Below are 12,965 nucleotides of genomic sequence, written 5' to 3'. Positions count from 1 at the left end.
AAGGGACCTGTATGTGCCAAAATGTTTGTGGCAGCCCTTTTCATAGTGGCTAGACGCTGGAAGATGAATGGATGTCCATCAACTGGAGAATGGTTGGGTAAATTATGATATATGAATGTTATGGAATATTATTGTTCTGTAAGAAATGACCAACAGGAGAAATACAGAGAGGCTTGGAGAGACTTACATCAACTGATGCTAAGTGAAATGAGCAGAACCAGAAGATCATTATACACTTCAACAATAATACTGTACGAGGATGTATTCTGATGGAAGTGGATATCTTCAACATAGAGAAAAGCTAATCCAATTCCAATTGATTAATGATGGACAGAATCAGCTACATCCAGAAAAGGAACACTGGGAAATGAGTGTAAACTGTTATTTTTACCTTCTGAATCCAATTCTTCCTGTGCAACAAGGAATTCGGTTCTACACACATATATTGTATCTAGAATATACTGTAATATATTTAACATGTATAAAACTGCCTGCCATCTGGGGGAGGGGTTTGGGGGAGAAAGGGAAAAAATCTGAATAGAAGTAAGTGCAAGGGATAATGTAAAAAATTACCCATGCATATGTACTGTCAAAAAAAAAAAAAGTTATAATTATAAAATAAAATTAAATTGAAAAAAAAAAAAAGAAAAAGAAATGTTGAACAGGGAGATTTCAGAAAAACTTATAAAGATTCACATGAATTGATGCTGAGTATTTTCACTTTTTCACTTTCATTCTTTTTCTTTTATTCAAGTCTTCTTGTACAAAATGACTAATACAGAAATGTTTTACATAATTGTGTATGGAAGAGGGGGTGGGATAAAACATGAAACACAAAACTTTAAATAAAAATGTGTTGGGATTTTTTTTAACTATTAAATCTCAATGGGGGGGGAAAAATGACCTGAAGAAGATCAAGGAGAAGTAATTTAAGAATTATTGGATTACTTGAACTCTATTTCAAGAAATTGTAAAAGAAAACTATCCAAGTATTGTAGAACCAGAGGAAAAAACTGAAATTCCTTTTTCTTTGGTGGGTGGAGGGGTGGCAATTGGGATTAAAAGATGTGCTCAGGGTCACACAGCTAATAAATGTTAAATGTCTATGGTCACATTTGAACTCATGTCCTCCTGACTCCAGAACTGGTTTCTCCATTCCCTGTGCCTTTTTGCTGCCCATTGCACCTTCTAGCTGAAATTTAAAGAATTCATTGACTTTTCATTCCCCCACATTGAGAAGGCAAGCAATTTGAAATAGGTTATACATATGCAGTTATACAAAACATTATTCCATGTTAGTCATACTACAAAAAAAAAAAAAAAAAAAAAAAAAAAAAACAGGCCAAGGGGCATCTAAGTGGTATAATGGATAGAGCACCAGCCCTGCAGTCAGGAGGACCAGAGTTCAAATCTGGTCTCAGACACTTAACACTTCCTACCTGTGTCCCTGGGCAGGTCATTTAACCCCAATTGCCTCAACGGGAAAAGACCAAAAGAAAAAAGGATAAAAAAAAAGTATGCTTCAATCTATATTCAAACTCCATCAATTCTTTCTCTGAAAACGGACAGCATTTTTCATCATAAATCCTTCAGAATTTTCTTGGATAATTGTATTGCTGAGTTAAGTTAGTCAATTGATCAACAAACAATATTGTTGTTAATGTGTACAATGTTCTCCTGGTTCTGCTCATTTAACTGTTCATGAAACAATTATCACAGAACTACAGTCAAAATCATGCTAGATTTAACAACTACTATAATAAGTAAGCCGAGAGCTTAGTATATATGATATTTCGGGAGGCCAAGGAATGAAGATTACAACCAAAAATAAAATATCCAGCAAAAATGAGCATAATTCTTCAAAAAACACAAAAACCCCCGAATATTTAATGAAATGAGAAATGCTGATAAAATGCGTGAGCTGAACAGAAAAAATGGCATTCAAACACAAGACAAGAGAAACATTAAAAAAGTGAACTGTTTCATTCCTACATGGGGAGAAAATACATAACTCCTAAAAAATGTTATCATTAGGATAGGTAGAAGGATTCTACATAAAGAGGAAATACATTTGTGACTTGATTATGTTGGTAACTTGAATAGTTAATGAAAGTAGATTAAGATACATATTTGGAGCAAAACCAGTTTATTAAGTGAACCATAATTTCAATGAAACTAATCACATTTTCTCTGTCAAGTAATGCTAATTGATTTATGGGACCCCATCTGCATCTTGTAATCTTTACTTAAGAGATAAAAATTACCAGACCTGTATTTTTCTGGAAAAGATATAATTTCCCTCAAATTCCCTCAAAAAGAGAGGCAAATATCAAATTCATTTTTTTTAGCCCTTAAAGACAATCAACAGAAATCCTGGAAGTATTCCAGAGGCTAATATGACAGTTAACAACTTTTCCAAATTCCTAATTTGTAATTCCTAATTGTATTTCCTCAATAGTTTCTCCATTTATCCTACTCTCTCTTTCATCCTTTTCATCCTCAAGTGTGTTACCTTTGATACCACCTCCCCCAATCTACCCTCTCTTCTCTCTGCACCATATCATCCCTTCCTTTATCCTCTTAAGATAAACTTTTATATCCAACTAAATGTGTATAACTTCCTCTTTGAGAAAATTCTCATCAGTAAGGTTTATGCGCTCCATCCCCCACTCCCATTTTCCACTCCTCTGTAATAATTCTTCCATAACTTTTATGTCATATAACTTACCCCATTCTATTTCACGCTTTGCCCTTCTCCCAATACATTCCTTTTTCATACCTTAATTTTTTTTTTTAGATAATTATCCTACCATATTCAACTCACACCCAAGCTCTCTATGTATACTCCTTCTAATAACACTAATAATGAAAACTTCTTAGGAGTTGTAAGTATCATTTTCCTTTGCAGGAATGATAACAGTTTAATTTTATTGAATCCCTTATGAATTCTCTCCTATTTACCTTTGTAATGCTTCTTTTGAGTTTTTTTTCCCCTGAGGCAACTGGGTTAAGTGACTTGCCCAGGTTCACACAGCCAGGAAGTGTTAAGTGTCTCAGGACCTCCTGACTTCAGGGCTGATGCTCCATCCACTGCACCACCTAGCTGCCCCTTGAGTCTTGTTATTTAAGTCAAATTTTTTTTTCAGTTGTTTTTTTTTTTTTTTTTAATAGGAATATTCTAAAGTTTATATCCATGTTTGCCCTCGAAGGATTATATTGTTTTGCAGGGTAGATAATTCTTGCTTGAAATCCTATACTCCTTTGACTTCCAGAATCATATTCCAAACCCTCTGATTTTTTAACATGGAACTTGATAAATCTTTTGTGTTCTTAATTGTGGCTCCACAATATTTGAACTATTTCTTTCTGGCTATTTACAATATTTTCTCCTTGACTTGGGAACTCTAAAATTTGGCTATAATGCTCCTTGGAGTTTTCGTTTGGGGATCGCTTTTAGGAGCTAGGTGGTAAATTTTTTAAATTTCTATTTTACCCTCTGGAGCAGAGCCAACAGGGTGGAGAAATGCCAGAAAGCTTCCCCCAGCTTCCCTTGGAAAAAATGCTAAATCGAGCCTCTAAACTCTGCAGTGACAGAACCCACGAAAGACAGAATAAAACAATTTTCCAAGTTAAAATAACTTAGGACTTCAGGAAAGGGCTGTCTCACTTGGGTAAAAGGGAAGTCCAGTGCAGTTGTGCTATAGGAAATCCAGTTGGAGGCTCTGAACCACAACACAGATCAGTGGATGCACCTCAGGCTTACCTCCGTGTGTCAGTGCTCAGCAGACCAGCTGTGAGATCAGTCCAAGCACAGAAGGCAAACTGCAAGCCCCTGAAACCCAGCACAACAGGTCTGCTTAGATCAGGCCAACCTAGTGCAATGGGAAAGTCACCAGCAACACCAGCCCCACTGAGGAAAGCCAATGACAAGGCCTTATCCTCCTGCAAAAAGAAAAAGCTTGGAAGTGTTCCTTGTGCCCTAGGAGCAGAGCTCAGCTTTTAAAAATTAGCAAAAATCCAAAAAAAAAAAAAAAAAAAAGAGTACTGACCATAGCTATGTCAACAGGAAGATCAGAACACAAACTCGGAAGAGGATAACATATCTATATATGAAGCTTCAAAGGGGAATACAAATTGGTTTCAAGCTCAAACATTTTTCCTGGAAGAGTTCAGAAAGGGTTTAGATTTAGAAGAAAAAATGGAAAAAAAAAAAAAAGAAAAAAGAAAAAAAGGAAAACAAGTAAGAGCTATGCAGGAGAAAAAAAAAAGTCAAGACCTTGGAAAAGGAAGCACAAAGACTGACTGATGGGAAAAAAGAGTAACTCTTTAAAGTTAAAATTTGGTACTTGACTATCTAATTTGAGAATATCAGGGTAGTTTTCCTTGATAGTTTCTTGAAATATGACATCTATTCCTTTTTGAACATGGCTTTCAAGTAGTACAATAATTCTTAAATTATCTCTGCGGAACCTATTTTCCAGGTCAGTTGTTTTTTAAATGAGATTTCACATTTTATTCTGATTTTCTTTTCTTCTTTTGATATTTTATTTTATTGCTTTTTGATGTCACATGTTGTCATGAACTTCCACTTGCCCAATTCTAATTTTTAAGAATTTTCTTCATTGAGCTTTTGTATTTTCCTCTCCATTTTTCCAATTCTGCTTTTTTTCAATTTATTTCTTTTTTTCCTGTTATATATGTATATTTTTGTTTTTTTTTAATTTTCTGAGGCTGGGGTTAAGTGACTTGCCCAGGGTCACACAGCTAGGAAGTGTTAAGTGTCTGAGACCAGATTTGATCCCAGGTCCTCCTGACTTCAAGGCTGGTGCTCTATCCACTGCACCGCCTAGCTGCCCCCTGTTATATATGTATATTAACTTTTAAAATACACAAAGGGAAAAATACCTCTGGAAAGAAACAAAAAAGAAGTAATTGTGATACAAGAGCTATGAGCCAGTGGCTGCTAGAGATCCAACTCAGACCTGCAGAATGGATCTCCTCATATGAGAGGATGATATAGATGATATAAAGAGACTGAGAGACAATTGCTGTTCTCTGACCTCTCTCCTCTTCCCTCTTGCCTCCAATTTATTTCATTCCCAATCCACAAAGAACATCTGCATAAGTAAAGGCTGCTTTGTAACTCTTTCAGATGCTATGATTCACAGCTGTGGAGGCTCTTGGAGAATTGACCTGTCCCTTCACCTAGGCATGGTCCTTAACAAGATGTAAACATAGCACATGCAGTTATACATTCAATCTCCACAGTTCTCTTTTTGAATGCAGATAGCATTTTCTATCCAAATTTGTTGGGATTGCCTTAAATCACTAAACCACTGAGAAGAATCAAGTCTTTCATAGCGATCATCGCACAATCTTGCTATTACTGTGTACAATGTACTGCTGGTTCAGTTTGTTTTGCTCAGCATCAATTCATGTAAATCTTTTCAGGCTTTTCTAAAATCAGCTTGTTCATCATATTTTATATAATAATATTCCATTACCTTCATATACCACAACTTATCCAGCCACTCCCCAACTGATAGGCATCTACTCATTTTCCACTTCTTAGTTACCACAAAAAGAGCTGCTGCAAACATTGCACATGTGGATCCTTTTCCCTCCTTTATAGGGATACAGACCCCAGTAGAGGCACTGCTGGGCACATTTAATAGTTCTTTGAACATAATTCCAAATTAAATGGTTGGATCATTTCACAACTCCATCAACAACGCATTAATGTCCAAATTCTACTTTTTAATGCATTCTTCTTGAGTGAAGTTTTGTGTATCTTTTTCTGCTTGGCCAATTCTTTTTCAAGGTATTCTTTTCAGTGGATTTTTATGTCTCTTTTACCATTTGGGCATTTGGCCTATTGTTAAGCTATTATTTTCTTCAGAATTTTTTATGCCTCCTTTACCAAACTGCTGACTTTTTTTAAATGTTTTTATTGAATTACTGTCATTTCTTTTCCCAGTTTTTCCTCTACATCTCTTATATGATTGTTAAAATCCTTTTTGAGCTCTTCCAGTAATTTTTTGAGGGGTCTGACACAAATTCGCATTTTTCTTTGAGGTTCTGGGTGTAGCATTTTGACTTTGTTGTCTTCTGGGTTCATGTTTTGATGTTCCTTATTGCCAGATCAACTTTCTATGGGCAGGATTTTGTCATTGCCATTTGCTGATTTTTCTAGCTGCCTACTTCTTGACTTTTTACCTGACATCAATTTTGATTATACTCTTGGAGGGAGGGGTGTAAGGGAGGGTGGCATTGTCCCAAAGCTTCAGGTTTCTCATGCTTCCGTTTACAGAACTAGTTCAAGGAAATAAGGGAGAGTTCTTCCAAAGTAGTGTGGTCTAAGGACAGGCATATGCACTACTCTTCTGTGTTCTACTTTGGGAGTTCACAGGGAACTGGGACCATTTCCCAAGGTCACAAGCTCTGTGTATTAGTGTTCCTCCTTACCCTAGGCCTTTAAACCAGGCCTGTGATGCGAAACTAATCTGGGCAATGCAAGTCTTGTACCCAGAGCCAGCAAAGGGATCCTGTCATCTCCTTCTGACCAATGCAGAACACTCTCCCCTTTATGATCTGTGACTAATAGTGCCAGAAGCCACCAGGGCTGCTAATGATGATTCAGTCAGCCCCAAGGCCTGCTGCTACTTGGCTGTGGCACAACCTTTACTCAACTGCACTCTACTTTCACCCACAACAGACCTTTCTACTTGAATTTCCAAGAAACTTGTCTTAGGTAGGAAAAAAGTCTCATCCCATGCTTGGTGAAATGTGCCATTGCAAAATTTGTTTTCAGACTTCATTTCACATTGTTTGGAAAGGAACTGGAGAGAGCTCGATCAAATCCCTGCTTTGTCTCTAACATTATGGCTCTGCCCCCCCCCCTTCCAAAGTGTGAAAGGAAAAGTTAAATGAGCTACAGAAGGAAATAGAAAATAAAACTATACTAGTGAGGAACTTCAATTTCTCTCTCATAACTAAATAAATCTAACCATAAAAAAGGTATGGAAGAGAAAAATTTTTTAGAAAAGTTGGATATATCTGGGAAAACTGCAAAGCAAGCTGACAGGAATCAGACATAAATCAACATCTCCCACTATATTATCAACATGTGGTCAAAAATCATTAGCTAAAATGACAGGAAAAGATAATGACATTGTTGGAGGGGATATGGGAAAACTGGGACACTGACACATTGTTGGTAGAGTTGTGAACAGATCCAACTATTCTGGAGAGTAATTTGGAACTATGCTCAAAAAGCTATCAAACTGTGCATATCCTTTGATCCAGCAGTCTTACTACTGGGCTTATATTCCAAAGAGATATTAAAGGAGGGAAAGGGACTTGTATGTGCAAGAATGTTTGTGGCAGCTCTCTTTATAGTGGCCAGAAACTGGAAACTGAGTTGGTGCTCATCAGTTGGAGAATGGCTGAATAAGTTATGGTATATGAATATTATTGTTCGATAAGAAACGACCAGCAGGATGATTTCAGAGAGACCTGGAGAGACTTACATGAACTGATGCTAAGTGAAGTGAGTAGAACCAAAAAAATATTGTATACAGAAACAACAAAATTATGTGATGATCAACTGTAATGGATGTGGTTCTTTTCAACAGTTAGGTAATTCAGATCAGTTCCAATTGATTTGTGATGAAGAGAGTCATCTACACCCAAAGAGAGAACTGTGGGAAATGTCCTATGTTCACAACAAAGCATTTTCACTCTTTTTGTTGTTTGCTTGAATTTTATTTTTTCTCATTTTTTTCCTTTTTGATCTGATTCTTCTTGTGCCACAAGATAACTATATAAATATATATGCCTATACTGGATTTACATACATATTTTACCATGTTTAACCTATATTGGATTACTTGCCATCTAGGGGAGATGAGGGAGAGGAAGGGAAATTGGAACACAAGGTTTTGCAAGGGTCAATGGTAAAAAAAATTATCCTTGTGTATGTTTTGAAAATAAAAAGCTTCAATAAAAAAAGGAAGAATATCTTAAACAAATTAGAAGAGCATAAAAAAATTTATCCATCAGACCTATGAATAAGAGGAAAAGTTTAGAACCAAATAAGAGAAAGAGAATCACAGGAGATAAAACAGATGTTTGATCAAATGAAATTTCAAAAGTTTCTCCACAAACAAAACCAAGACAGTCAAAATTAGAAGGAAAACAAGAAACTATTTCTCTAATAAAATCTTCAGTTCTTAAATATATAAAGGACAAGACAAATTTATAAAAAGAAAAGCCATTCCCTAACTGATAAATTGTCAAGGGATATGAAAAAAATTTTCAAATGAAATAAAAGGTCATGTGAAAAAATGTTCTACATTACTAATGATCAGAGAAATTATAGTAACTCTTTTTGATGATAAAGAATTAGAAACTGAGGAAATGTCCATCAAATGGGGAATGGCTGAACAACTTGTGGCTTTGATACAATACTATTATGCTCTAAGAAATGAGGGAATGGTTTTAAAAAAAAAAAAACCTAGAAAGACTATTTATATGAACTGATACAAAGCAAAGTGAGCAGAACCAGAAGAACATTATATACAGTAATATCAATATTGTACTGATAATCAATTAAAAGATTTGACTACTCTGATTTAAACAATGATGCACAAGAATTCCAAAGGGCTCATGATGAGAAATGCTATTTAACCATCAAAAAGAAAATTGATAAATCTCTGTATATTGAAGCATATTATGTTTCACTTTTTTAATCTTGCTTTTTTTTTTTTTATGGAGTGAAGGGAACTATAAGGCTAATATGGAAATGTGTTTTGTAAGACTTCACATGTGCAATAGGTATATTCTTTGCCTTCTCAATGGGTGCAAGAGCAGCTAGCTGGAAGGAAGGAGACAATTTGGAACTAAAAAAAAAAAGAATGTTAAGGAACAGCTAGGTAGTGCAGTAGTTAGAACACCAGCCCTGAAGTCAGGAAGACCTGAGTTCAAATTTGATCTCAGACACTCAACACTTACTAGCTGTGTGACCCTAGGCAAATCACTTAACCCCCTGGGAGGAGGGGAGGGGAGAAGGCTAAAAAAACAAAAATAAAGAAAAGGTATAGCTCTCTCAGTAAGATAGGAGGATATATTCAGAAATGAATGTAATTTTAACAAAATAAATTTTTAAAAAAATATTGTTTATTATAATAAGCAAAAGATACTTTCATGACTTAACCAAGAAACATCAAAAATCCAAAGTACATATAAGAAATGTAAAAAGGTAATGGAGTATAGAAGAGAAGCATGAACTGATAAAAGTGATATTAAGCAGTAACAGGAATATACACAATGTCCACATCAATGTAAATGGAAAGAACAATAATTTTTAAAAGCATTCAAAAATGAATACAGCAAAATTATAATACTCAAGCTTGGTCCCAAGCTTTTCCCCATGGTTTCTTTGCAGAAGTAGGGGACTTTGAGTCTGCAAAATAGTAATAGATTTTTTTTTTTTTTTTGGATATATTGACTAATTTCCCTGAACTTTTTCTTCTTATTTTTCCTTTGTTATTACAGAGAATTGTTCCCTAGAGAAGGCAGGGGAGAATAAATGAGAAGGACTTATTAATATAGGTGAGGTAGAACAAAAGCTACCAGTAAAATTTTATTTTTAAAAATTCATAGCATAATTCCAAGTGGCGCTTAGGAGTCTACAAGAAAAACAAATGTCAAGTGAAGAAACTAATATTTTGGTCCTGGAACCCATTCTCTTGACTGCAGATAAATCAGGACCCTATCTTAAATTTCCTTATTACTACAGAACTCACCTTCTTTTTGAGTTGACTCATAACATCAGCCATGGCCCAGCTTCCATCATACGCTCCCTCTTTTTCAGTAAAAACGAAGTCTGGATTAAAATCAACACTCCGATTCTTCCGCAGTGCCTGCTTTTTCCTGCCCAGCAAAATGGGCTCCTGCAGAGAACAATGGCGAGACATGGAGCCAGAGCGGGTACCCAACAGATATAGGAAGGCTGGAGCATGGACACAACCTCATTCTTATTTGAAACCTTTGCTTTTTTTTCTTAAACAAACTTTATGCCTTTTTTTTTTTTTTTTTTTTTTTTTTTGAGAATTGAGAAGTCCTACGAAATACATCTTTATTAAGTAAAATCTGAAAAAAAAAAAAAAAAAACCAACCCTCTGTAATTAGGTTAAAACTGTAAGTCTGTGGGGCAGCTAGGTGGCGCAGTGGATAGAGCACCAGCCCTGAATTCAGGAGGACCGTAGTTCAAATCTGGTCTCAGACACTTAACACTTACTAGCTGTGTGACCCTGGGAAAGTCACTTAACCCCAGCCTCAGAGGAAAAAAAAAAAAAAAAAAAAAAGGACTGAAAACTGTATGTCTGCCACACCATTCCTCAAACAGCACTGTTTCCCACGTCTAGAATACCTCCCTAAAAATTCTTTCAACAGTGAATGATCCTGACCCCTTGGGAAGTTTTCTTGACAAAGACACTGGAGGGGTTTGCCATTTCCTTCTCTAACTCATTTTACAGATGGGAAAACTGAGGCAAACAGGGTTAAGTGACTTGCCTGGGGTCACACAGCTGAGGCTGAAGTTGGAACTCCAGGCTGGAGAGCTATCCACCCTGACATCTGAAATTCTGCTCCTCTTTCTCCACCCAGTTAATAAACCATTTCCTCCAAGACGGATTACTCTTTTTTTTTTTTAATAGCTTTTAATTTACAAGATATATGCATGGGTAATTTTTCAGCACTGACAATTGCAAAACCTTTTGTTCCAATTTTTCCCCTCCTTCCCCACCCAGATGGCAGGTTGACCAATACATGTTAAAGTATAAATTGAATACAACATATGTATACATGTCCATACAGTTATTTGCTGTACAAAAAGAGTCGGATTTTGAAAGAGTGTAACATTAGCCTGTGAAGGAAATAAAAAATGTACGCGGACAAAAATAGAGGGATTGGGAATTCTATGTAATGATTCATAGTCATCTCCCAGAGCGAAGACGGATTTCTCTTCATGAAAATGCCCTCTTCTTCCTCTGGACCTCCGAAATAACATGTGCCTTTATTATGCACTCATGCTATTTACTGACTTTGTAACAGTAAGAGTTACAGCCTAATCCTGGCGGAATGAGTATCCATTACGTGACCCATCATCAAACGCCCCCTTGCCACTAGCACCACTCCCACCGAAGATAAACCGGGCCCTGGATGTGGAAGTTTAAGATAAATGCTTCTTGAGCCAACTCACTTCCAGATGATCAATGATGGACAAGAGGTAACTACACCCAGAGAAGAAACACTGGTATCTGTCTGCCTAGGTTACATGTACCTTCGGAATCTAATGCTTAATGTGCAACAAGAAAATGGTATTTACACACATGTATTGTATCTAGGTTATATTGTAACACATGTAAAATGTATGGGATTGCCTGTCATCGGGGGGAGGGAGTAGAGGGAGGGGGGGGAAAATTTGGAAAAATGAATACAAGGGATAATATTATAAAAAATATATAATAAAAATTATTTTTAAAAAAGATAAATGCTTTTTCCAAGCAATTAACAAGCATTTACTGAGCACCAACTGAGCCAGAGTCCCAGTTGACACTGAAAATAGAAAGGAAACAGTCCCTTGAACCCATTCTTGCTCAACTCTAAACCCTCTGAAACACGTTGCACCCCAGAGAGGCAACCGACAACTCCCACCTACCTCTTCCTCCTCATCTCCGCTGTCCGACTCTGGTTCCAAGGGTCCCTCATCGTCTTCCCCAATAGTTCCAATCAAGTCTAAATCCTGAAGCATGGTGCTTCCACAAACACTTTCCGTAACGTGCGCACAAGTCCTGCAGCACTTCCGCTTGAGTCACCATTTATTTCCTGCCTTCGGCCATCATCAATTTACGCATGCGCGGAAGTGGGGCCTGCGCGGAGAAGAAAGGTGGGGGCGGAGGTAATAAAGGCTCTTTCCTGGCTTCTGCAAGGTACTTCCAGGCTTCCAACTCTGCGCAGGCGTCACAGCGGCGTCCAACCCTTCCGACTCTGCGCAGGCGCAACGGCTGCACACGATTCTGTACCGGATTCGGCTAGGGAAAGTTGGGGGAGGGGGTAGAGGTACCTGGAAATAAGTCTTATTAAATGGGCCGCTGCGGTCTCCGGAGAGGGCGAGGGTTTGTGGATTGCCTTATAAATTTGTGAACTGTCATAGCCCGGAGGGACCTCAGAGGTTGCGGAGACCCACGTCCTCATTCTGACTGGATGAGGAAAGAGAGCTAGCGGAAAGGAGGCCGTGGAGGAAGAGATGGAAAGTAAATTGTAGTTCGTGAGATCTCCGGCAGACTTTTAAGCCTTTATTCGGCCCTTACGAGACACCAGGCGCAGCGTTAAGCGCCGGCCAAATAGAATAGAGTGCAAAAAATTAAGTGCTCAGAAATCTCCTTGGAGAAGAGGAGGAGTGATGAGGGAAACGAAGGGGAGGGAGGAAGGGGGAAGTGGTCCAAGAAGGGTCTCAACGTATTGATGAAATCCCCTTTCAGCCACTCATGAGGCCTAGTTGGGGTTACTTACTGTTGTAATACTGCTTTAAACCTTTCCCCGGCTTCGAATCTCCCCTTTCCAGAAGAAAAACGTGGGTAACCGGGAAATCCATTGTCTAGGAGAGAAGCCAGCCCAGGCTGGGCCCTGCACCTTAGGCGCAGTCCTTTATCCAGGCCAGAACGGAATGTGTCTTCTAGAAGCAGGTCCCTTCCAAGCGGCAGTGAGGCCTAGAACAGGAAGCAGGGAAGCCGAAGTCCTCAAGCTCAGAGCGAAGCCTTGGGACACAGAAAAGGCAGGCCTGCCCTCAAGGCCTTATGTTCCCACGGGAAAGACCACATAAGAGTGGATGGTTTCTCTGCTTGGGTGATTTCTGATGGTTCCAGCTGAGACACAGAAGGTGAAGGAGGAAGGCAAAGCAG

At 37.8% G+C, this 12,965-nt stretch overlaps 1 protein-coding gene across 1 annotated transcript in view; it reads right to left on the bottom strand.

Moving 5' to 3' along the window:
• The window catches only part of DDX27 (DEAD-box helicase 27), a 28,436-nt gene extending 16,550 nt beyond the window's left edge, over nt 1-11,886 (bottom strand). The window contains exons 1-2 of the mRNA XM_074288568.1: nt 11,723-11,886; nt 9,807-9,953 (exon numbers count right to left, since the gene is read on the bottom strand). Coding sequence (XP_074144669.1) covers nt 9,807-9,953; nt 11,723-11,815 — 240 coding nt within the window. The 5' untranslated portion in view covers nt 11,816-11,886. The remainder of the gene's footprint in view (nt 1-9,806; nt 9,954-11,722) is intronic.
• Nucleotides 11,887-12,965: the final 1,079 nt, after the last annotated feature.

This window comes from Sminthopsis crassicaudata, chromosome 2, assembly GCF_048593235.1.
Source record: "Sminthopsis crassicaudata isolate SCR6 chromosome 2, ASM4859323v1, whole genome shotgun sequence".
In the NCBI taxonomy this organism is placed as follows: Eukaryota; Metazoa; Chordata; class Mammalia; order Dasyuromorphia; family Dasyuridae; genus Sminthopsis; species Sminthopsis crassicaudata.
This window is presented reverse-complemented; position numbering and strand designations above follow the sequence as displayed.